This window comes from Taeniopygia guttata, chromosome 26, assembly GCF_048771995.1.
Source record: "Taeniopygia guttata chromosome 26, bTaeGut7.mat, whole genome shotgun sequence".
Classification (NCBI taxonomy): Eukaryota; Metazoa; Chordata; class Aves; order Passeriformes; family Estrildidae; genus Taeniopygia; species Taeniopygia guttata.
In genome coordinates, this window is record NC_133051.1 from 2,721,203 (window position 1) to 2,744,540 (window position 23,338).

A 23,338-nucleotide genomic window follows, 5' to 3' on the forward strand; every position below is an offset into this window, starting at 1 on the left:
GTCTCTGTGCCACCTCCAGCCATGGCAATGTCCTTGTGCCACCTCCAGCCATAGCCAGGGGAAGGTTCCTGTGCCACTTCCAGCCATGGAAAGATTCCTGTGCCACCTCCAGGAGCAGCCATGGCAATGTCCCTGTGCCACCTCCAGCCATGGCAATGTCCCTGTGTCATCTCCAGCCACAGAAATGTCCCTGTGTCACCCTCAGCCATGGAAATGTCCCTCTGCCACCGCCAGCCATGGCCACGATGCCTCCTGGTGACATCGGGAGGTGCCAGCGCTGGGACAAGCCCTGAGCCATGCAAAAGGAGTCTGAGCTCGCCCTCAGACATTTTTTAATTAAATTAAATCTTTCACAGAAAAGAATTAAATAACCACAAGAGCTCCAGAATCCAGCCTGGTACAGCCCTTGGAGCCCGGAGCCCGGCTCAGGAGCTCGGTGGGACGGTGAGGGGACACTGTCCCCGCTGGGGGGTAGCTCTGGCCAGCACCGAGGGTCCTGGGGACAAAAGAGCCACCAGCTCCTGGGGACAGCCGGACCCGGGGCTCTCTCCCCCTGTCCCACCGCAGCCACTCGGCCCAGAGCTGGTCAGGTCACACCATGGAGCCGCTGTCCCACGTTTTCTGCAGGAGCTGTGACAGGGACAGACCAGGATTAGCGGGAACATCCTCCTGGCCAGCTCTGGGGACACCACGGTGACATCTCCCGTGCAATCCCGTCCGTGGGGACAGATCCCAGCCAGGGAATGCCCACCCCGAGGGGTCCCCAGCCCCCTCTCACCTGGCTCAGCAGGGGGATGTTTGCCAGCGAGCCCAAAAACCCAAAAGCCACCGGGAAGAAGCTCCTGTGTGGACAGAAAAGGCCCTGCTGAGCCCTGGGGAGCAGCCCCAGAGCCCAGGCTCCATCCCGAGGATCCCATCTTGAGGATCCCATTCTGAGGATCCCATCCCGAGGATCCCATCCTGAGGATCCCATCCCGAGGATCCCACCCCAAGGATCCCATCCCGAGGATCCCATCCCGAGGATCCCATCCTGAGGATCCCATCCAGAAGATCCCAGCCCAAGGATCTCATCCCAAGGATCCCATCTCAAGGATCTCATCTCAAGGATCCCATCTCAAGGATCCCATCCAGAGGATCCCAACCCAAGGATCTCATCCTGAGGATCTCATGCCGAGGATCCCATCTCGGGGACCTCATCCCAAGGATCTCCTGAGGATCCCATCCCAGGGTTCCCATCTCAAGGATCCCACCCTGAGGATCCCATCCCAAGGATCCCATCCTGAAGATCCCACCCAGAAGATCCCAAGGATCTCATCCCAAGGATCCCATCCCAAGGATCCCATCCTGAGGATCCCACCCCAGGGATCTGATCCCCAGGATCCCATCCCACACCTGAAGAGGGAGATGAAGCCATAGGCCTCCAGCAGCATCCCCAGGATCGGCCACCTCATGAGGACCACGATGAGCCCCCCGAAGAAGAAGCTGGTGCCCTTCAGCTTGGGCCGCTGGAAGAAGAAGGTGAAGGTCCTCCGGAAGCCGATGATGAAGACCAAGCCGGAGAGGAAGAGGAGCTGGGAGGAGGGAGAGGAGAGGGTCAGGGCAGCTCCTTGACCCGGCTGTGGGGACCCCCAGCCTGGCCCTACTCACGTTCCCAAAAGCCAGGAGCACCGAGTCGAAGTACAGGAGGATCCCAAAGAGGAGGAAGAAGAGGCCGAAGCCGACCAGGCCCACTCCGATCCCTGTGGAAAATGGGCGAGCAGAGGCCAAGACTCCACACCTGGGGTCCCAGGACCTCCCAGTCCCGTTCCTTCCCAAAAATCCACATTGGGCTTTCCCCCAAACCTCAGGACCAGCCTGGGCCAGGCCTGCAGGAGGCCACTGGTGTCCCAGGAACCCCCGAGGCCACCGGATAAATCAGGAACCACCAAGGAAACTCAATGGGAAATCCCTGCCCAGCCTTTCCCTTTCCCCTTTTCCCTTTTCCCCTTTCCCATTTCCCCTTTCCCCTTTCCCTTTTCCCTTTCCCGTTTCCCTTTTCCCTTTTCCCTTTCCTCTTTCCCCTTTCCCCTTTCCCCTTTCCCCCTTTCCCTTTTCCCTTCTCCCTTTTCCCTTTTCCCTTTCCCCTTTCCCCTTTCCCCTTTCCCCTTTTCCTTTTCCCTTTCCCTTTTCCCTTTTCCCTTTTCCTTTTCCCTTTCCCTTTTCCCTTCTCCCTCTCCCTTTTCCCTTCCCCCTTTCCCTTTTCCCTTCTCTCTTTTCTCTTTTCCCTTTTCCCCTTTCCCTTTTCCCTTTCCCCTTTCCCCTTTCCCCTTTCCCCTTTCCTTTTCCCTTTTCCCTTTTCCCTTTTCCCTTTTCCCTTTTCCCTTTTCCCTTTTCCCTTTTCCCTTTCCCCTTTCCTTTTCCCTTTTCCCTTTTCCCTTTTCCCCTTTCCCTTTTCCCTTTTCCCTTTTCCCTTCTCCCTTTTCCCCTTTCCCTTTTCCCTTTTCCCTTTTCCCTTTTCCCTTTTCCCTTTTCCCTTTTCCCTTTCCCTTTTCCCTTTTCCCTTTTCCCTTTTCCCTTTCCCCTTTCCCTTTTCCTTTTCCCTCTTCTCTTTTCCCTTTTCCCTTTTCCCTTTTCCCTCTTCTCTTTTCCCTTTCCCTTTTCCCTTTTCCCTTTTCCCTTTTCCCTTTTCCCTTTTCCCTTTTCCCTTTTCCCTTTTCCCTTTCCCTTTTCCCTTTTCCCTTTTCCCTTTTCCCTTTCCCTTTTTCCTTTTCCCTTCTCCCCTTTCCCTTTTCCCTTTCCCTTTCCCCTTTCCCCTTTCCCCCTTCCCCTTTCCCCTTTCCTCTTTCCCCTTTCCCTTTCCCTTTTCCATTTTTCCTTCTCCCTTTTCCCTTTTCCCTTTTCCCTTTTCCCTTTTCCCTTTTCCCTTTTCCCTTTCCCTTTTCCCTTTCCCTTTTCCCTTTTCCCTTTTCCCCTTTCCCTTTTCCCTTTCCCCTTTCCTTTTCCCTTTCCCTTTCCCTTTTCCTTTTCCTTTTCCCTTCTCCCTTTTCTCTTCTCCCTTTCCTTTTCCCTTTTCCTTTTCCCTTTTCCCTTCTCCCTTTTCCCTTTCCCTTTTCCTTTTCCCCTTTCCCTTTCCCCTTTCCCTTTTCTCTTTTCCCTTTCCCTTTTCCCTTTTCCCTTTCCCTTTTCCCTTTTCTCTTTTCCTTTTTCCCTTTTCCCTTCTCCCTTTTCCCTTTTCCTTTTCCCTTTCCCTTTTCCCTTTCCCTCCAGGAAAAGCTGGGGATGATCCTCAGATGATCCCAGAAACTCTCCCCACCCTCAGCCCATCCCCTTTCCCACCTCAGCCCTGCCTGCCCCAACCACCCCACCCAGGGGGGTCCCAGCCGGGACTGGGACCTGCCAAATGTCCCCATGGAGCTCCAGATCCCGAATTCCCACCGGGACGGGAATTCCCACCGGGACGGGACCACCCGGTGCCTGCTTACGCTGGAAGTCGCTCAGGGCCACCATCGTGGCGGTGCCGGGGCTGGGCGAGGCCGGGCGAGGGTGGCCCCACTGCAGGGTGACCCTTGGAAAAGCCCTTTAGTCCCCACGTCATCCTGGGAATCATTAACGGCCCGGGAACGCCCACGGTGCCACCTCCGGGGACACGGGGCCTCCAAATGGGACACGGGGCCTCCAAATGGGACACGGGGGCTCCAATTGGGACACGGTGGCTCCAGAAGGGACACAGGGTCTCCAAAAGGGACACGGTGGCTCCAAAAGGGACACGGTGGCTCCAAAAGGGACACGGTGGCTCCAAATGAGACATGGTGGCTCCAAAAGGGACACGGGGCCTCCAAATGGGACATGGTGGCTCCAAATGGGACATGGTGGCTCCAGGGGGACTCAGTGGCTCCAGAAGGGATGTGGTGGCTCCAGAGTGGACACCGTGGTTCCAGGGGATCACGGTGGCTCCAGAATGGCTCCAGGGGGACACGGTGGCACTAAAAGAGACACGGTGGCTCCAGAAGAGACATGGTGGCTCCAGGGGGGACATGATGGCTCCAGAAGGGACACGGTGGCCCCAGATGGACATGGTGGCTCCAGGGGGACTCAGTGGCTCCAGAAGGGACACAGGGGCTCCAGGGGGGACACGGTGGCTCGAGGGGGACATGGTGGCTCCAAGGGGGATGTGGTGGCCCCAGGGGGATATGATGGCTCCAAAGGGGACCCCAGATGGACACTGTGGCTTCAGGGGGTCGTGGTGGCTCTAGAAGGGACACAGTGGCTCGAGGGGGACATGGTGGCCCCAGGGAGGATGTGGTGGCTCCGGGAATCATGGTGGCTCCAGGGGGACACGGTGGCTCCAAAAGAGACACGGTGGCTCCAGAAAGGACATGGTAGCTCCAGGGAGGACACGGTGGCTCAAGAGGGACATGGTGGCTCCAGGGGGTTATGGTGGCACCAGGGAGGACATGGTGGCCCCAGGAATCATGGAGGCTCCAGGGGGGACGTGGGGGCTCCAGAAGACACATGGTGACTCTTGAGGGACATGGTAGCTCTAGGGAGGACACGGTGGCTCATGGCCACCAGACCCTGCTGGTTCTGCCCTCCCTGTCCCAGTGGAATGAGTTCCCTGGGATGGGATGGGATGGGATGGGATGGGATGGGATGGGATGGGATGGGATGGGATGGGATGGGATGGGATGGGATGGGATGGGATGGGATGGGATGGGATGGATCCCTAAAACAGGATTCCCACGGATCCCACGGATCCCAGGCTGCTCCATGGGAACGGAGAGTTTGGGAATCTCCCAGCTCCCGGGATTTGCTGGTCAATGCGGGAACATCGGCTCCTCCAGAGCCAGCACAGCGTCCCTGTGTCACCTCTGTCACCCCAGAGCCACCACCCAAACCCAGCTATTCCCAAAATTCATCCCACAAACTGCCCAGGGATGGGAATTCTATCCCTGCCCAAGCACCAAACTGAATCCTAACGGGAAAACAAATCCCAAAAAACCACAGGGAGAGGGAGGAGCAGCTGCCTTTGGAGCCCCACCACCCCCTGCTTCTCCAACCCAACATCCAAATCCACATCCAAGCCCACCCCTGGAAAAAAAAGATGGGAAAACGTTGTTTCATAGATATTTTTATTTCTCTACCGCTAGGAAAATATCCCAGAAAACCAAAGCCCTCCCGTCCCACCCTCTCCGAATGCATAAATAGATTTATTTATTGATTTCCTCCCGATGCAAATCCTTTCCGGGTTAACAAGTCACTGCTTTATGAATGTTTATGAAAAATAATAACCAAAATAAAATGAATTAATTAAGGTTTGGTTTCCTTTTTTTTTTTTTTTTTATTATCGGGGTTTTTTTTTTTTAAATAAAATAAAATCGCGGCTGGGTCACAGCTTGGGGACAGCAGCTGGTGGCTTTGGGAAGGGCGGGATGGGAGCTTTGGGTCCCGGAGATGGGAATTGCTGCCCCACAGCCACCCCAGGATGTCCCCAAGGTGTCCCCAGAGGAAGGGGGGGGGTCTGCCCCAGTGACCTCAGAGGGGACACAGGGAAATAAACTCATCCTCTCTTCAAACTTACAGTCTCTGTATATTTTATTTTAAATAAATTTGCTTTTAATAAAAGCAGAAAAAATAGATATATTTTTTAAATAGTTTTTTTTTTTCCTTTTGTTTTTTCTTCTTCTTTTTTGGTTTTTTTTTTTTGTTTTTTTTAATTTTTTTATTTTCTTCCCCCTCTGATAAATTGGCAAAGAACTTTTTTTTTTTTAATTTTTTTTTTTTCTGGCGGGGCTGGCGCCAACAAATCCTGTGGAGAAGAGAGAGCTCGGCACAAGCTTTTTTTCCCGGGAAAAGAAGAGGAAAACCAAATATAGATATATATTATAAATGTAGAATTTCCATCAAACATATATTAAGGCATGTAAATAGCAAAATAAAGGGCCAGCTTTATGAGCTAAAGGGGCTGAGGGAGGTTTGGGATTTGGGGCTCCAGGGATCCTACAAGTATTGCTAAATTGGGATTGGGATGCAGAGAGGCCCCGGGGGTTTGGGATGGGGTCAGGAGGGATGGATGGGATTTGGGATTTGGGATTTGGGATTTGGGATTTGGGATTTGGGATTTGGGATCCAGCTCCTGGCTCTGTCCGCCCTGCTAGAATCAGAATTCAGGGATTCTGCTTCTTTCCCACCCTCCAGAATGATAAATAAAAGGGGGAATTTGCTACAGGAAATCCGAACCGCTGGAAGGGGCTGGAGAGCCGCGGGAAGGGATTTTTGGAGGGTGGCAGCGGGTCCCCAGGTGACCCCGCTGTCCCCAAACCCCTCCTCAGCGCCACCCCGACCCTCCAGAGGGGGTCCCTGGTGACCCCACAGCTCCTTCATCCCGCCTGGCACCTCAATTCCCTGTCCTACCCCCATCCCACGTCCCCATCCCTGCCCAGCTTGGAGAGCCCTTGGGTACCTCGGTGTCCCCCCAGTGCCACCTCCCTGTCCCCTCTTCCTCTGGCCGAGCTGCTGGCGGTGACACAGACGGGCTCCAAAATCAGAGCTCAGGGAGGGGCACCCAGGTCCGCTGGGAGGTGGCAGCACCATCCGTGGTGGGGACAGGCGGGTCCCCACCCCGAGAGCCCATCACAGACCTCGGGGGGCTGTCCCAGGAGTCCTGTGCTCGCCACTGGGCTGGTGGCCGTTGTCACAGGTGTCCGGCTGTGTCCCTGTGGCCACTGTCACAGCTGATGTGTCCTTGTGGCCGCTGTCACAGCTGTTTGGGGATGTCCCCATGGCCACTGTCACATCTGTTCATGTGTGTCCCTGTGGCCACTGTCACAGCGGAGTGTGTCCTTGTGGTCGCTGTCACAGCTGTTTGGGGATGTCCCTGTGGCCACTGTCACAGATGTCCGGGTGTGTCCCTGTGGCCACTGTCACAGCTGTCCATGTGTGTCCTTGTGGTTGCTGTCACAGCTGTTTGGGGATGTCCCCATGGCCACTGTCACATCTGTCCTTGTGGCCGCTGTCACATCTGTCGGGGTGTGTTCCTGTGGCCGCTGTCACAGCTGTTTGGGGATGTCCTGGTGACCACTGTCACATCTGTCCTTGTGGCCGCTGTCACATCTGTCGGGGTGTGTCCTTGTGGCCGCTGTCACAGCTGTTTGGGGATGTCCCTGTGGCCACTGTCACATCTGTCCACGTGTGTCCCTGTGGCTACTGTCACATCTGTCCATGTGTGTCCCTGTGGCCGCTGTCACATCTGTCCATGTGTGTCCCTGTGGCCACTGTCACAGCTGTCCGGGTGTGTTCCTGTGGCCGCTGTCACATCTGTTGGGGTGTGTCCTTGTGGCCGCTGTCACAGTTGTTTGGGGATGTCCTGGAGGCCACTGTCACATCTGTCCATGTGTGTCCCTGTGGCCACTGTCACATCTGTCCATGTGTGTCCCTGTGGCCACTGTCACAGCTGTCCGGGTGTGTTCCTGTGGCCATTGTCACATCTGTCTTGTGGCCGCTGTCACAGCTGTTTGGGGATGTCCTGTGGCCGCTGTCACATCTGTTGGGGTGTGTCCTTGCGGCCGCTGTCACAGCTGTTTGGGGATGTCCTGGTGACCACTGTCACATCTGTCCTGGTGGCCGCTGTCACAGCTGTTTGGGGATGTCCCTGTGGCCACTGTCACATCTGTCCATGTGTGTCCCTGTGGCCACTGTCACAGCTGTCCAGGTGTGTCTTTGTGGCCGCTGTCACAGCTGTTTGGGGATGTCCCTGTGGCCACTGTCACATCTGTCCTTGTGGCCACTGTCACAGTTGTTTGGGGATGTCCTAGTGGCCGCTGACACATCACTCGGGGTGTGTCCTTGTGGCTGCTGTCACAGCTGTTTGGGGATGTCCCCATGGCCACTGTCACATCTGTCCTGGTGTGTCCTTGCGGCCGCTGTCACAGCTGTTTGGGGATGTCCTGGTGACCACTGTCACATCTGTCCTTGTGGCTGCTGTCACATCTGTCGGGGTGTGTCCTTGCGGCCGCTGTCACAGCTGTCCGGGTGTCTCCCGGTGGCCACTGACAGCCCTGGGGGCTCCTCGGGGACAAGCCCGGCCCCCTCCCGCCTCCTCGGGGCTCCCGCCGGTGCCACATCTCCCGCTGGTGTCGCCGCCGCAGGGAGGGAAGGGGGTCCGGGAGAACCGAGGGTGGTGGCGCGAAGTTCGGTGTCACCTCCGGAGGGGACTAAAACGTGGCCCCGTGGAACTTGGTGGCGCCGGCAGCAGCCAGGGCTTGAGCTGGGCAGGGGGGGGGACAGGACAGAGGGGCTGAGCTGGGGGGGCTCCACCCCGCGCCCACCCCCCGTGGGGAACGCGGCCGGGATTGGGCTCCGGGGAGCCGGGGGAGGTTGGGAGGACCCCTCGGTTGTCATGCTGGACCCCCCATTTTTCCCACCCTGCACGGCCCCTTGGCCTCGGGGGGGGGGTCGGTCCATGGAGGAGCCGGGGCTGACGTGGCAGCGAGGGGATGACGTCAGAGAGAAAGGTGCTTACGTCACAGGCTCACACCCGCATGAGGTGGCTGCTGTCGGCCCGGGGCGGCTCGGCCGGAGGAGCCGGGGAGGCCGGGGAGGAGGGAGGGCTGGGGGTGGCACACTGAGCTGGAACGGAGAAACGGGAGAGGGCACTGAAGGACAGGGGACAGAGAGGGGACAGCGCCGAGGGGACAGCGCCGAGGGGACAGCGCCGAGGGGACAGAGAGGGGGGGACAGCGAGGTGGGGACAGAGAGGAGGGGACAGCGCCGAGGGGACAGAGAGGGGACAGCGAGGCGGGGACAAAGCGGAGGGGACAGCGAGGGGGGGACAGAGCGGAAGGGACAGAGCGGAGGGGGCAGAGTGGAGGGGACAGCGCCGAGGGGACAGCGCGGAGGGGACAGCGAGGAGGGGACAGCGAGGTGGGGACAGAGCGGAGGGGACAGAGAGGAGGGGACAGCGCCGAATGGACAGAGAGGAGGGGACAGCGCGGAGGGGACAGTGCGGAGGGGACAGCGCCGAGGGGACAGCGCCGAGGGGACAGCGAGGAGGGGACAGCGCGGAGGGGACAGCGGGGCTGGGCAGGGGAAGGGGGGAAAGAGAAAGGAAAGGGGGGAAGCAAGCGCTGGTAGGGCAGAGTTACAGCTGGCAGAACAAACAGCCACAGCTGGCAGGGCAGAGCCACAGCTGGCAGGAAGGACAGAGTGACATCTGGGCACAGCACGCACACGTGAGCTCCCGGCAGGGCTCCTCATGGACAAGGCACGGCGTGGCACAGCGGTCAGCCAGGTGGAGGTGCCACCACAATCCCCCCGCAGCACGAAGCACCACCATGCATGGCCACAAGGTGCCGGCCCATGCCACCACAATCCCTCTGGCACGGGGTGACACCACAATTTCCTGCGTGGAGTGCCACCGTGCTTGCTCAGCCACTCTGTTGCCACCTCATGCCACCTCATGCCACCCATCCAGGCACTCCCATGCTCGTGCTGGAAGCTGTGCCTGGGTGGAATGCCAACTCCATCCCAGGATCTCGGGGTGGGCAGCCCCAGGTGTGGCAGGCAGGCCCAGGAGCTGTTGGCATCACCTTTCCCCCTGTCCCGCCCATTGTCCCCTCACCGTGCTGCCCAACCTTCGCCCCTCCAAGGGTCTGACCCTCCAAACCCCCGTTCCTCACCCGAGAGCATCCGGCCGCGGCGCGAGGCCTCGGCAGCCAGGGCGCAGGAGATCTCGATCCTCTTCTCCTGCTCCTGCAGCTGCACCTCAGGGTCCTGCGGGGTGTCCACCTCCCCCTCGCCCAGGGGGATGACGTTCTGCAGGCTGGGAACGGCACCGGGGGTCAGCACCCCTGCCAGGACCCCCGGGATGGGATGGGATGGGATGGGATGGGATGGGATGGGATGGGATGGGATGGGATGGGATGGGATGGGTGGTAGGGTACTCTGGGATGGGTGGGGAAGGGGTGGAGGTGGGTGGGTGGTCTCAGAATGACCAGGGATGGGATGGAGGTGGGTGGTCAGTGCCCCTCAGGGTGCCCATGGAACAGGGTGGGCGGTGCAGGTTGCAGGTGGGTGGTCAGTTCCCCCTCAGGGTGCCCAGGGGAGGGATGAAGGTGAGTGGTCAGCTCTGCTCAGGATGGGCTGGGAAGGGGTGGGTGCTCAGTGCCCCTCAGGGTGCCCAGGGAAGCGGTGGAGGTTGCAGGTGGGTGCTCAGTGTCCCTCAGGGTGCCCAGGGAAGCGGTGCAGGTTGCAGGTGGGTGCTCAGTGCCCCTCAGGGTGCCCAGGGAAGCGGTGCAGGTTGCAGGTGGGTGCTCAGTGCCCCTCAGGGTGCCCAGGGAAGCGGTGCAGGTTGCAGGTGGGTGGTCAGTTCCCCCTCAGGATGACCCCTGGCATGGCCAGCGCGGGCGCTGCAGCCTCACCTGGATTTGGCAATGAGAGTCTTGATCCTTTCCACCTTCTTCTGCTTCTCCTTCATCTCCTCGGGGCTGAGGGGCGACTCGGGCTCCAGCTCCACGTAGCGCTCGGGGATCAGGACTTTGTCCGGCGTGGACAGCTGGGGACAGCGGCACGAGCTGAGCCAGACCCTGGGGTCTCCAGCCCGCACTGCTCACCCCAGGAGCCCGGACACAGCTCCGGGGGACACCCCGGGAACACTCGGGGACATGCCACACTCACCTCCTTGTTGATGTCCACCTCGTAGTGCTGCGGCTCCAGCTCCATCTTGCGCAGCCGGGCGATCTCCTCCTGCGGCGTCTCGTACGCCTTGCCGGGCTCGTCGGAGCGCAGCGCGGCCTCCAGGTCCGAGATGTCCACCTCGTGGATGCTGCGGTGCCGCCGCACCTGCCAGCGACCGCGCCCCGTGTCACCTCCGCCACTGAGGTGTCACCCGTGCCACCCCGCGGTGCCTCCGCTGCCCCCATGCCAGGCTCAGGGACTCACCACCTTGTAGGAGGAGGGGGTTTTGGTGCCGGGGGCGTCGGGCTGGGGCGCGGGGAGCTGCAGGCTGCGCCGCTTCTCCTTCATGGAGCCGCTCTGGTGGCGCTTCATGCGGTCCAGCTGCTCCTCCACGCTCATCTTCACCTTGGTCTCGGTGGCGAACACGGCGCTCTTGGGTCTCTCCTGGGGGTGAGTCGGGCCTCACGGTCACCCGCTGGTGGCCGGTCACACCCTCCCAGTGCCACACCGCTGTGCCATGAGCCGCTGGGATGTGTCACCCCCGAGATGTCACCCCAGGGCTTCCACCCCCGGGACGTCACCCCAGGGCTGTCACCCCCAGGATGTCATCCCCAAGATGTCACCCCCAGGTTGTCACTCCCAGGATGTCACCCCTGAGGTGTCACCCTAGGGCTGTCACCTCCAGGATGTCACTTCCGAGATGTCACCCCCGGGATGGCACCCCTGGGATGCCACCCCTGGGTTGTCACCCCTGGGTTGTCACCCTCGGGATGTCACTCCCGGGATGCCACCCCTGGGTTGTCACCCCTGGGTTGTCACCCTCGGGATGTTACTCCTGGGTTGTCACCCCCAGGAAATCACCCCTGGGTTGTCATTCCTGGGATGTCACCCCTGGGATGTCAATCCCGGGATGTCACCCCCGGAATGTCAGCCCCGGGATGTCACTCCCAGCAGCGGGGAAGGTGCTCCATTCCCCCTGGGGGTCTCCAGGAGGTGGATGGTGACACACAGAGCCACACTCCTGTCCCCAGGCTGCAGCAGAGCCCCCCTGGGCTCACCCAGCCCCCCCAGCCCAGCCCTACCCGGGAGCTGAGCCCGTTGGCCAGGCCGTTCCTCCTGGGCACCGCCTCGTCCTCCGCCGGAGATTTGGTCCTGGGGGGGACGATTCCCACTGCGGGGACACCACGACACCCGGATGAACCCTCAGGGACCCGGGCAGGGTCCCAGTGCCACCCCGGGGTGCTGCTGGGTGTCCCCAGTGCCGTACCTTTGTTGAGAGCCGCTTGTTTGTCGCCGTCGTGCTCGGGCCGGGCCTGCGGGAGCCCCTCGGGGCCGGGGCCGGGGGGGCTGGGCCGGGGCGGCTCCTTCTTGCTCTGCTCCGGGCCTGGTTTGGGCTGAGTGGGGGGAAAAGGTCCCCAGTGAGCCCCAGTCCTGCCCCGGGCCACGCTCTGCCTGGGGACAGCTGCTGCTCTGGGGGTGACAGACAGGGGACACACAGACAGGGGACACAGACAGGGGTGACAGATCAGGGACACACGGACAGGGGACACCCTGACAGGGGTGACAGATCAGGGACACACGGACAGGGGACACCCTGACAGGGGTGACAGATCAGGGACACACGGACAGGGGACACCCTGACAGGGGTGACAGACAGGGGACACACAGACAGGGGACACCTGCTGCTCTGGGGGTGACAGAGAGGGGACACATGGACAGGGGTCACCCTGACAGGGGTGACAGACAGGGGACACACAGACAGGGGTCACCCTGACAGGGGTGACAGATCAGGGGACACACAGACAGGGAACACCCTGACAGGGGTGACAGACAGCCCATGGACAGGGGACACTCACTGCTCTGGGGGTGACAACCAGGGACACATAAGGGACACCCGCTGCTCTTCAGGTGACAGACAGGGGACAAACGGACAGGGGATACCTTGACAGGGGTGACAGACAGACCAGGGACACAGGGACAGGGGACACCAGCTGCTCTTGGGGTGACAAATCAGGGACACATAAATGACACCCCGTTGCTCTTTGGGCGACCTATCAGGGACACATGGACAGGGGACATCCACTGCTCTGGGGGTGACAGATCAGGGACACACAGGGGACACCCGCTGCTCTTCGGGTGACAGATCAGGGACACACAGACAGGGGACACCCTGACAGGGGTGACAGACAGACCACAGACACACGGACAGGGGACACCCGCTGCTCTTGGGGTGACAGCCAGACCACAGACACCCTCCATGGACACACAGACAGCGGCCAGGTGGGACCAGAGCACCCCAAAATTGTGGGGAGAGCAGCCGAGGGGGCTCTGCTCCTGTCCCTGCTGTGTCCCATCCTGTCAGGGCTGGGCACCCACAGGGAGGGACAAAGGTTCCTGCAGGGTGACAATCCCTCCACGGCCTGCAGGAGCTGGGGACAGGGACATCCTGGCTCTGTGCTGGGGTCCCACCGCACCCCGTGCCCGTGGGGGCACACAGGGGCAGGAGAGCCAACAAAGGGACATTTCTGGGCTCCTTCCCCTCTTCATCCCACGGGAACTGCTGGGGTGACAGAGGGGTGTGACAACAGGCCCAGCAGGGGGTGTGTCCCCCTAAATCCACCCTGACACCCGTGGGTGACACACAGCCACCGCTGTGCCACCCACGGCAGCTGGAAGTGCCACCTGCACTGGCGCCGTGCCCCTTCCCGGCTCGGCACAGCCACGCTGTTCTTTTCCACAGTGACACGTGCCAACCCGCCGTGAGGACACTCATGCCACCTGTGTCCCCACACACGGCACCGAGGTGTCACCAGGAATTCCCAAATCCAGGTTTGCCCCGGAGCTGGGGGCTCGGAGAGGTGACACGGAAGGACAGTGACAGAGGCAGAGCAAAGCAGAGGGGACAACCAGGGACAACCTCCTCAGGAGAAGGAGGAGAAGGAGGAAGAGGAGGAGGGGACAATCCCTGTCCTGAGCGCGCACAGGGCTGGGCACACCAGGGGTGTGGCAGGGCTGCAGGACGCGGAGCTGTCCCCTCGTCAAGCGTCACCTTCGCGCTGTCCCCGCGGATTTGGGGTGCGCAGCTCCTGCTCCTGCCTCATCCCAGCGCCTTCCATGCCACGAGGAGGAGGAGGAGGAGGAGGAGGAGGAGGCGGCTGGGGACACCAGGGGTGTGGCAGGGCTGCAGGACGCGGAGCTGTCCCCGCGCCAAGCGCTGTCCCCGAGGATTTGGGGCACTCAGCTCCTGCTCCTGCCTCATCCCAGCGCCTTCCATGCCACGAGGAGGAGGAGGAGGAGGAAGGCGGCGGCGGCCGCAGGGTTCGGTACCTGTCCCCGCTTGGCCTCTCCTTGGTGCCAGGAAGGGGAGGCGGGGTAGGGCCAGAGGCGGCTCTCGCTGGGGAGCGGAGGAACGGCCGGAGGAGACTCCAGGGGCACGTAGGACTTGGGGAGGGGAGGTCGAGGCGGGCCCGGTTCCTGGGGCGGGCAGGAGCGGGAGGCGTGAGAGCAGAGAAGGAAGAGAGAGTTAGAAAAGAGAGAAACACGGCGGGAAGCGTCCTGGAGGGAGGGATGGAGGAGGAGAAGATGTCCCTCTCGGTGTCCCACATCCTGCTGCTTGTCCCCAGGGCCAGGCAGGGCTTCGGGGCTGTCGGAGTGAAGGCAGCTCCTGTGGGCACTGGTGTCACCTCTGTGCAGCCAGGTGGGGTTGGGGAGTCCCCAAATTGCACCCTAAATAAATGTCCTGCTCGTGAAGGTGACAGCAGCACTGGGGGAGGGCGCTCAGACACACCAGGAGCTGCTCCTGGAGCTCAGCAACTCCCGTCCCTCCAGACCCACACCCTGCAAGGACCCCGAAGTCACCAGGTGACACCAGGGCCCATCCATGTCACCAAAACTGTGCCACCAGGGGAGGCAGCTCCGTGCCCCATGCCCAGCAGCCTGCCACCCCCGCTGGTGACAAAGAGGGGACAGCAGGGTCACTAACCTCGCCGGGGCCCGGCTTGGTGGGCGATCCCTGGGAGCCGGAGATGAGGGAGAAGGGGCTCAGGGGGCTGGTGAGGCTGGCAGAGCTCAGGGGGCTGGCAGGGCTGTTGGAGCTGTACGTGCCCGAGGGGCCCAGCGCCACTGCGGAGGAATGAGATCATTGCGGATCGTTAAAGGTAATTAAAGATAATAACGGGGTTTTCATCCTGCTGAGCAGGACAGCCCCCCTCACCTCGGTGCTTGGCCGTGTCGGTGCCTCGGGAGGGGTTGTTCTTCCTCAGCCCCTCCATCACGTCCTGGATCCGCCAGATCTCCCTCTGGATCTGCCGGTTCAGCACCTCGTTCTGGACGGGGGAACGGCAGCGCTCGGAGGGGCCCCGGGGGCACCGGTGCCAACCCCAAACCGGGCTGAGCCCAGCCCCAAACCCAGCCACGGGAACGGGGTGGGGCTGAGCTGCCACATCCAGGGATTTATCCTGCTGGAATCCCGGGATCTGCTCCCAGAGCCCACCGGGGCTGGGGCAGCTGTGGGGACGCGGGGCTGCCACCCTTGGTGGCACCTAAGTGCCCACGGTGGCCAAAGCTGGGTGAGAGGGGTGGGCATGGAGAATCACGGGTGGGGGATTTCATCTCCATGGGGACCTCAGGGATGGCAGGGGACTTGGGCGGCCAGGTTAAAGGTGATGGGGACACACACACCTGGATACCCAGGGTAAGGGTGACAGGGTGACACACACCTGGATGTCCAGGTTAAAGGTGACAGGGAACACACACACACACCTGGATGTCCAGGTTAAAGGTGACAGAGACACACACCCACCTGGATGTCCAGGTTAAAGATGACAGGGGACACACACACACCTGAATGTCCAGGTTAGGGGTGACAGGGACACACACACACCTGGATGTCCAGGTTAGGGGTGACAGGGACACACACACACCTGGATGTCCAGGTTAAAGGTGACAGGGACACACACACACCTGGATGTCCAGGTTAAAGGTGACAGGGTGACCCTCTCACCTGGATGTCCAGGTTGAAGGTGACAGGGGACACACACACACCTGGATGTCCAGGTTAAAGGTGATAGGGTGACCCTCTCACCTGGATGTCCAGGTTGAGCTGCTCCCAGAGGTCATCGTGCAGGGTGGACACTTCGCTCTCCAGGCTCTCGTACTCGGCCGTGCTGTTTGCCAGGGCCTGATGGGACAGCGGTGGGGGGGATCAGGGGGGTCGTTGGCACCCAGCACAGCCCCCCGAGCTGGGGAGGGGCTGGCACCAGAGGGGACACGCTCGGGGCATGGCAGAGACAGAACCAGGAGCTGAGGAGGCACCTGCGGGGTGCCTACTTTGGCACCAGTGAGGGACTTCGGTCCCCAGGCAGCCAAGGGGAATTCCCTGCTCGTTTTCCATCCAGGAAGGGACAAAAAGGACCCGAGTCCTGCCCCTCACCGTGCTGGCCTGGGACAGCTCCACCCGGATGTTGATGAGCTGGTTCTGGAGCGATTCCTTCTTGTGCAGCAGCTTCTCCGGGTAGGCGGGCTGGCTGCCGAACATCTCCAGCTCCTGGTGTGTCCCCATCAGGGCACTCTCCAGGCTCTCCTGCGGGGACAGACGGAGCCACGAGGTCCTGGCTGCTCAGTAACACACCAGGAGTCTCCCCCGGCTCAGAAATGTCCCCAAGCTGTGGCTGTCACATCCCTGGAAGTGGCCAAAGCCAGGCTGGAGAACCTGGGATAGCAGCTCAGGGGGGGAACGAGATGTTTTTAATGTCCCTTAAGCCAGGGGTGGCAGGGGACCTGCTCACCTGGTTCAGGGGTGGCAGGGTACACACGCACACACACCTGGATATCCAAGTTAAAGGTGACAGGGTGACACGCTCACCTAAATGTCCAGGTTAAGGGTGACAGGGTGACACACACACACCTGGATGTCCAGGTTAAGGGTGACAGGGTGACACACACACACCTGGATACCCAGGTTAAAGGTGGCAGGGGACACACACACCTGGATCTCCAAGTTAAGGGTGACAGGGGGACATTCTGACCTGGATGTCCAGGTTAAAGGTGACAGGGGACACACACACCTGGATATCCAGGTTAGGGGTGACAAGGGACCAGGGGACACACACACACCTGGATCTCCAGGTTCAACCCAAATCCTCCCATGGTGATGTCATTTCCTCACCAGGTGCCACCACCAGCTCCCCACGTGGCCACCTGAGGTGCCACCACGTCCCAAGTCCCCACGTGGCCACCTGAGGTGCCACCTGAGGTGCCACCACGTACCTTCTCAGCCCGGAGCTGCTGCACCAGCCTCTCCTGCTCCCGCAGCACCTTGTTCTGCTCGCAGAGCTTCCCCAGCAGCTTCTGCGCCGGGGGGGAAGAGAAAGGGGGGGGAGGATGAGAATCCCACTGGGATGCGGCCAGGATTGATGGGATTGATGGGATTTATGGTTCTAGGGGAGGTTTCCAAACTCCTGCTGTCATTGCAGGGACTTCGGGGTGACACGGGACAAACTGGGAGATGGGACAAGACCTAAACTCGCGGGAGGATTTATCCCTGAGGGGCACAAAGCGACCGGCCTAGGGGACACAGAGAGGGGACAGAGGATTGGCTCTTACATCGGTGTCCTGCTCGCTGATCTTGTAGGGGTGCAGGGTGTCCCTGTAGGGCTCCGGGAACGGTGTCACCTGCAAGCAGAGCGAGTGGTGAGCGCGGCTCTCCGCGGGATGCCCGGGAAGGAAGGGGAGGCAGCTCCCAGCCCCTCCCTGCGAGCCGGGAAAAGGAGGAGGCCAGAGCCGAGCCCTGGAGGCGATGGATGCTCCCCAATGTGGGTCTCAGATTCAGTCAAAGAAAGAAACCGAGAATTTCTAGCCAGGCAGGAGCCTGGGAAAGAGTTGGAGAAGAATGTAAATAATTCTGTATCTCTCTTGTTTCTCACATTGTTTATAGTTAAGTTCTATCACGGTTTGTCAAGCACTGTACACCAATGGGGTGAGTTGTTTTCACTTCAGTGATGGAGTTGGTCCTCACGAAGCTCTGTATAAAAGAGCGGGGTATTTTGAATAAATCGGAGTTTTACTCTCAGTTTTTTTCCATTGGACCAATGGAGTTGGTGCTCATGAAGCTCTGTATAAAAGAGCGGTGTATTATGAATAAATCGGAGTTTTACTCTCAGTTTTTTTCCATTGGACCAATGGAGTTGGTGCTCACGGAGCTCTGTATAAAATAGCAGTGTATTTTGAATAAATCGGAGTTTTACTCTCACAGCCTTCTGAGTCAGAGTCCCTTCATTCCCGGAGTCTCTGGGATGAAGCCACAACCTCTCCCCGCTCATTCCCAGCGGGAAGGATCCAGGGACAAAGCTCCGCGCAGAGTTTGAGGAGCAGCCTCGTGAATCATTTACCAGCGGCGGGGAGCACAAAGGCAGCGCGATGGAGCTGTAATTCCACCTCCCACCTGGGAGCACCCATAAAGCAGCAGCAGGGCCTGTTTACCCCCGCCTGGCTCCTCCGTGAGTCATTTTCCTTTCCTGGAAATCTCAATTACTAATGGGACCTTCAGCAATTAAGTGCCTCCCGGAGCCGGAGATGAAAGGCAGGAGATAGGCAGGAGGGGATGGATATTGCTGGAAAGCAGAGAGGGCACTTTGGAGCCATTTAAAACTCCGGGATGATGCAAATGGATCCGGATCTGGGAAATGCCCGCGGGGCTGGAAGCAGAGCCGGGCGGATCGGGATGAGGCGGCCTCCGGGCAGGGAGCCCGGCCAGCCGGAGGAGCATCCCGGGAGCTCCAGATTCACCCTCCAGCACATCCCTGCTGGCAGCAGATGCAAACAGGCGCCGTTTTTGTTGGAAAATCCCATCCAGGAAGTGCCCAGGGCAGCACAACCCAGGGTGGGTGGCACCGGGGGGGGCTCAAGCCATGTGGCATTGTAGGGATGTCCCAGTGCTGGGGACAGAAGGAGCCTCCGGGGGTGGCGGAAAGGCCGTTCCCTGTCCCTGTTCCAGGAATTATTCCTGGTTTAAGAGCTGCATTTCTGTCACCCCACAACTTCACCTTGAAAAATAAGGACGAGCCAAGCCCTGCGTGTCCGGGAGTCCCTGGGACAGCTCTGTCCCCAAGAATCCCTGGGATAGCTTTGTCTCCAAGAGTTCCCCAGGGCAGCTCCATCCCCAAGAGTCCCTGGGACAGCTCTGTCCCCAAGAATCCCTGTGATAGCTCTGTCTCCAAGAGTTCCCCAGGGCAGCTCCATCCCCAAGAGTCCCGGGGCAGCTCCGTTGGAGAATCCCCGGGCCAGCTCTGTCCCCAAAAATCCCCGGGCCAGCTCTGTCCCCAGGAGTCCTGGGAACAGCTCCATCCCCAAGAGTCCCCGTCCCCAAGAATTCCTGGGACAACTCTGTGCCCAAGAGTCCCCCAGGGCAGCTCCATCCTGAAAAGTCCCGGAGACAGCTCAATCCAAGAATCCGTGTAACACCTCTGTCCCCAAGAGTCCTGGGCCAGCTCTGTCAGAGAATCCCTGGGACAGCTCTGTCCCCAAACAGCCCGAGGGATAGCTCTGTCTGAGAATCCCAGGCCAGCTCCGTGCCCAAGAATTCCTGGGACAGCTCCATGCCCAAGAGTCCCCAGGACGGCTCCATCTCCAAGAGTCCCAGGATAGCTCCATCTGAGAGTCCCCAGGACAGCTCCATCGGAGAATCCCCAGGGCAGCTCCATTGGAGAATCCCCAGTCCAGCTCTGTCCCTAAGAGTCCCCAGAACAGCTCCATCGCCAAGAATCTCCAGGATAACTCCGTCCTCAAGAATCCCCGGGACAGCTCCGTCCCCAAGAATCTCTGAGACAGCTCTGTTGGAGAATCCCCAGGACAGCTCTGTCCCCAAGAATCCCTGTGACAGCTCTGTCCCCAAGAGTCCCTGGGAAAGCTCCGTCCCCAAGAATCCCGGGACAGCTCCATCCTAGGAATCCCCAGGACAGCTCCGTCTGACAATCCCCGGGCCATCTCTGCCCCAAGAGTCCCAGGGCAGCTCCGTGCCCACCTCGCGCTGCCCAGCACGAGGATTTGCCAGCTTGGGATGGCTCATGGATGGATTAGCAAAGCCTGGGATGGAGCAGCGCGTCCCCCGAGAGCGAGAGCGGGATGTGCCGGATGCCGCGGCTGCTGCGTGAGTGGCGATGGCAGGAGGTGACCCCGGTGGCAGGAGGTGACCCCGGGTGGCAGGAGGTGGCCAGAGCCTTACTTGCATGTAGAGCTGGGCCCTAGGGGAGGAGGTCTCCACCATCCTGTTCACCATAGTGATGAGGGTCTCGCTCTCGCTCATCTGCGGCACACAGGGAAGGAAATTGCACAGGTCAGCGGGGACACGGCGCCTGTGCCAGTGGTGACAGATCCAGGAGCCCTCAGGATGCAAAGTGCCACCTCCTGAGATGGCCTGGGGGCTCCAGACGTGGCCTCAGAGCTGCTGTTGCTCCTTTTAGCGTGCTTTTTTGGGGGAAAACACGGATCAAACAGAGCCGGCTGGGAGCAGATGGCACAGACGGACACGAGCTCGGACAGGGATGGCAGCACGGACGGACACACGGACAGGCCTGGTGGCTCCGTGCCCAGCCGGGGCTGGCATGGCTCTGCAAATGAACTCTGGGTGCTGGGGAGGTGGGGTTGGGGACAGCAGCGTCCCCGTTTCCAGGTGGCACCGGGAATGGCACATCCCTGCTCCGCTCCACGGGGACAGGACTGTCCCCACGCCACCAGCGGCGACCGAGCTCCCTCGGTGCCGGGTGACAAAGCCACTCAAGCTCACCCCAGCGCAGGACACCCCAGCTGAAATCCCAAAGGTGACAACACTTTGCCACCAAAGCGGGGTGACAAAACCCTGCTGGGGCTGGAAGGAGAGAGCAAACAGAGGAGGAGATGTTTGAAAAGAGGCTCCTGACAGCGTCACTCTGAATTAACCTCTCCAGAGGCCGCTGCGAGAGGAGGAGGAGGAGGAGGAGGAGGAGGAGGAGGAGGAGATGCCAAACCTTTTTAGGGAGCGTTTTAAAGAGCTGCGGAGAGGCTTTTATTGCCGGGGAGCTTTTACTGCAGCCAGAGCTCCTGGTCCCGCTCCAAGGTGGACACAGATCCCGGAGATTTGCAGCCAAACAGGAGCAGCTCCCCCCGTGCCAGCCTGGCCGCGGCTCCTGTGCCCAGCTGAGGCTCCAGACGCTGCCTGGGGGCATCAGTGGGGGCTCTCCTGGCTGGATCCCCCCTCCCCATGCTCCTAGAGTGGAGTCACGGTGGTTTTCTCCTCCAAAAATCGCTGGAAAAATCAGGGTTTTCCTCCAAAACCATCACGTAAAATCATGGTTTTCTTTCCAAGGTTTTCCTCAAAAAAATCCTGGCAAAATCAGGGTTTTCCTCCAAAAGCACCACATAAAATCATGGTTTTCCTTACAGGGTTTTCCTCAAAAAATTCCTGGCAAAATCAGGGTTTTCCTCCAAAAACACCACACAAAGTAATGGTTTTCGTTCCAGGGTTTTCCTCCAAAACCCCCTGGCAAAATCAGGGTTTTCTTCCAAAAACCCTATCAAAATTAAGGTTTCCTCCAACAACTACTGGCAAATCCAGGATTTTCCTCCAAAACCCCTGGCAAAAATCAAAGTTTTCCTCCAAGGTTTTCCTCCAAAAACCACTGTCAAGAATCAAGATATTCCTCTATAAGTCCCATTCAAAATCAAGGTTTTCCTCCAAAAACCCTGGAAAAATCAAGATTTTCCTCAATAAACCCTGGCAAAATCAAGATTTTCCTCAATAAACCCCATTCAAAACCTATGTTCCTCCAAAAACCCTGTCAAACCCAAGATTTTCCTCAATAAACCTCATCGAAAACCAAGATTTTCCTCCAAAAACCTCTCCAGAACCACCTGAGATCTGCTGCCTTTTGGGCTTTTGGTGCTCACCTGCACCAAACCTTTCACCCCCGAGGGGCCACCACATCACCACGGTCCCCACAGGTCACTTGCCACCCCTGGCACGGGGGACACCCTGGGCAAAGGGTGCCAGCCTTGGGGACAGCCTTGGGGACAGCCCAGCCCTGCTGGCACCGACCTGTGATGTTCCAGAGCTGCTGCACCCCCTGAGCTCCAGGACAACATTTGGAACGTGCCCCAAAACCCCAAAAACTCCCCCCAAAACAACCACACAGAGGCACTGCCAGAGGTTGGAGGGGGCGGGGGGTGACTTTTCTGCCGAGCCATGAGCGGCCCTACGGATGCGGAGGATGGAAGAAGCCAAACCAAAAATAAAAATAAAATAGAGCTGCTGGGATGCTGCTGGGATGGTCGGAGGGGTGAGGATGGATGGCAGGAGGGGACAGGGACACACGGGGAGGGGACGAGAAGCAGCTGGTGAGGTGAGGCTGGCAGCCAGCTCCGCCTACCTGCTGGTCCAAATATTCTAGGTTTCTTTGCAACTGAAGGTCTAAAAGTTCATCCTACCAGGAGCCAGCAGGGCAAGAAACGAGCAGCGAAACACATAAAAGAAGAAGCAAAGCGGTTAGGGGGGAGCCTGTGGAATGGCCCCCGGGCTGGGAATGCTGCTGGGAATGTGCCCTGAGGACCCTGGGCAGCTGATTTTGTATTTTTCTTTTTATTTCTAAGGAGAGCCAGCCTCTGGCTGCGGGCATGGATGGGCGGCATGGCTGGGCTGTGGTGAAATTCAGGCTTCTCCCACCTCTGGTGGTCCCGTAACAGGGTTTTGGGATCTGTGGGGACCTCCCGGTGTCACCCCCCAGCTCCGGGAGGGGACACGAGGTGGGAGAACAAAGCAGCTGTGGCCAGATGTGAGGAAGCAGAGCGGGAGAGGTTTGGGGAGTGCTGGACTCAGCCAGGGACCACCCTGGGGGTCCGAGGGTGTCCCACTGCTACAGAGGGGCCTTCCCATGTGGATTTCTTTGGGAATGGCCAGGAGGGATTGGAGACACCAAGGAAAAGCCCAGCTCTGTCCCAGCATGCTGCCCCTGCAGTGCTCTGGTTCCTCCTTGGCCAGCGGAGTGAGGAGCCCCCCAAACTGCCCCGCGGTGTCCCCGGGGTGGGGTCTGTGCCCCCCGTCACAGGGTCACCCCCGGGGGACGGCAGGTACCTACCATTTTGTCGTGGATGCTGGGGGACGCTGGGAAGTGGTAGGGGTACACCCCGGCCGGGACGGGCCGCCTGTCACCCAGGTAATCGTACTGCGGAGAGAGGGGACCCCAGCCCCAAATCAGGGACATGGGGCAGGAGAGGGACAGGGGCATCAGCACTCCCTGCTTGGGAGCACAACTTGGAGCCCCAAAGTTTTCCTCCAAAAACGACTGGCAAATCCAGGATTTTTCCTCCAAAACCCAATGGCAAAATCAGGGTTTTCCTCCAAGGTTTTCCTCCAAAAACCACTGGCAAAATCATGGTTTTCCTCTAAACGCTCCACATCATTTCCTCTAAAAACACCACATCCCATGGATTCGATCCCATGGATCCCATCCCATCGATCCCATGGATCCCATGCCATCCTATGGATCCCATGGATCCCATCCCATGCATCCCATCGCATCCCATGGATCCCATTCCATCCCATCCCATGGATCCCGTTCCATCCCATCTCATCCTGTGGATCCCATCCCATCTTATCCCATAGATCCCATCCCATCCCATCCCATCCTATGGATCCCATGGATCCCATCGCATCCCATGG

At 59.6% G+C, this 23,338-nt stretch overlaps 2 protein-coding genes across 17 annotated transcripts in view; both read right to left on the bottom strand.

Annotated features, from left to right (window-relative positions):
- Positions 1-315: 315 nt before the first annotated feature.
- On the bottom strand, positions 316-3,570 carry GOLT1A (golgi transport 1A). Its single transcript, XM_030292113.4, has 5 exons — positions 3,462-3,570; positions 1,648-1,739; positions 1,393-1,571; positions 779-842; positions 316-630 (listed from the first exon to the last, which is right to left on the bottom strand). Exons 1-5 carry the CDS (start codon positions 3,484-3,486, stop codon positions 592-594), a joined length of 399 nt encoding a protein of 132 aa, XP_030147973.3. The 5' UTR covers positions 3,487-3,570; the 3' UTR covers positions 316-591.
- A 3,899-nt stretch (positions 3,571-7,469) lies between these two features.
- Positions 7,470-23,338, bottom strand: part of PLEKHA6 (pleckstrin homology domain containing A6) — a 56,349-nt gene continuing 40,480 nt past the window's right edge. For 3 of the 16 annotated variants that reach the window (XM_072918819.1, XM_072918830.1, XM_072918831.1), the window contains 18 exons: positions 22,755-22,841; positions 22,050-22,103; positions 19,871-19,951; positions 17,254-17,322; positions 16,918-16,998; positions 16,082-16,231; positions 15,734-15,829; positions 14,864-14,975; positions 14,633-14,772; positions 13,978-14,124; positions 11,918-12,044; positions 11,733-11,821; positions 10,915-11,094; positions 10,651-10,815; positions 10,395-10,528; positions 9,654-9,796; positions 8,498-8,604; positions 7,470-8,242 (listed from right to left, as the gene is read on the bottom strand). In XM_072918819.1, the coding sequence (XP_072774920.1) occupies positions 8,507-8,604; positions 9,654-9,796; positions 10,395-10,528; positions 10,651-10,815; positions 10,915-11,094; positions 11,733-11,821; positions 11,918-12,044; positions 13,978-14,124; positions 14,633-14,772; positions 14,864-14,975; positions 15,734-15,829; positions 16,082-16,231; positions 16,918-16,998; positions 17,254-17,322; positions 19,871-19,951; positions 22,050-22,103; positions 22,755-22,841 (1,953 nt within the window). In that variant the 3' untranslated portion in view covers positions 7,470-8,242; positions 8,498-8,506. The remainder of the gene's footprint in view (positions 8,243-8,497; positions 8,605-9,653; positions 9,797-10,394; positions 10,529-10,650; positions 10,816-10,914; positions 11,095-11,732; positions 11,822-11,917; positions 12,045-13,977; positions 14,125-14,632; positions 14,773-14,863; positions 14,976-15,733; positions 15,830-16,081; positions 16,232-16,917; positions 16,999-17,253; positions 17,323-19,870; positions 19,952-22,049; positions 22,104-22,754; positions 22,842-23,338) is intronic. The other 13 variants (XM_072918823.1, XM_072918834.1, XM_072918833.1 and 10 more) reach the window with 10 other exon arrangements.

What these genes read in the sequence shown, in the direction of transcription:
- GOLT1A (XM_030292113.4), bottom strand. Translation starts at nt 3,486, where the DNA reads ATGGTGGCCCTGAGCGACTTCCAGC. An exon ending in GGCCCTGAGCGACTTCCAGC is followed by an intron (nt 1,740 to 3,461) that starts GTAAGCAGGCAC and finishes CATTTTCCACAG; the next exon opens with GGATCGGAGTGGGCCTGGTC. An exon ending in GGCTTCATCTCCCTCTTCAG is followed by an intron (nt 843 to 1,392) that starts GTGTGGGATGGG and finishes CTGTCCACACAG; the next exon opens with GAGCTTCTTCCCGGTGGCTT.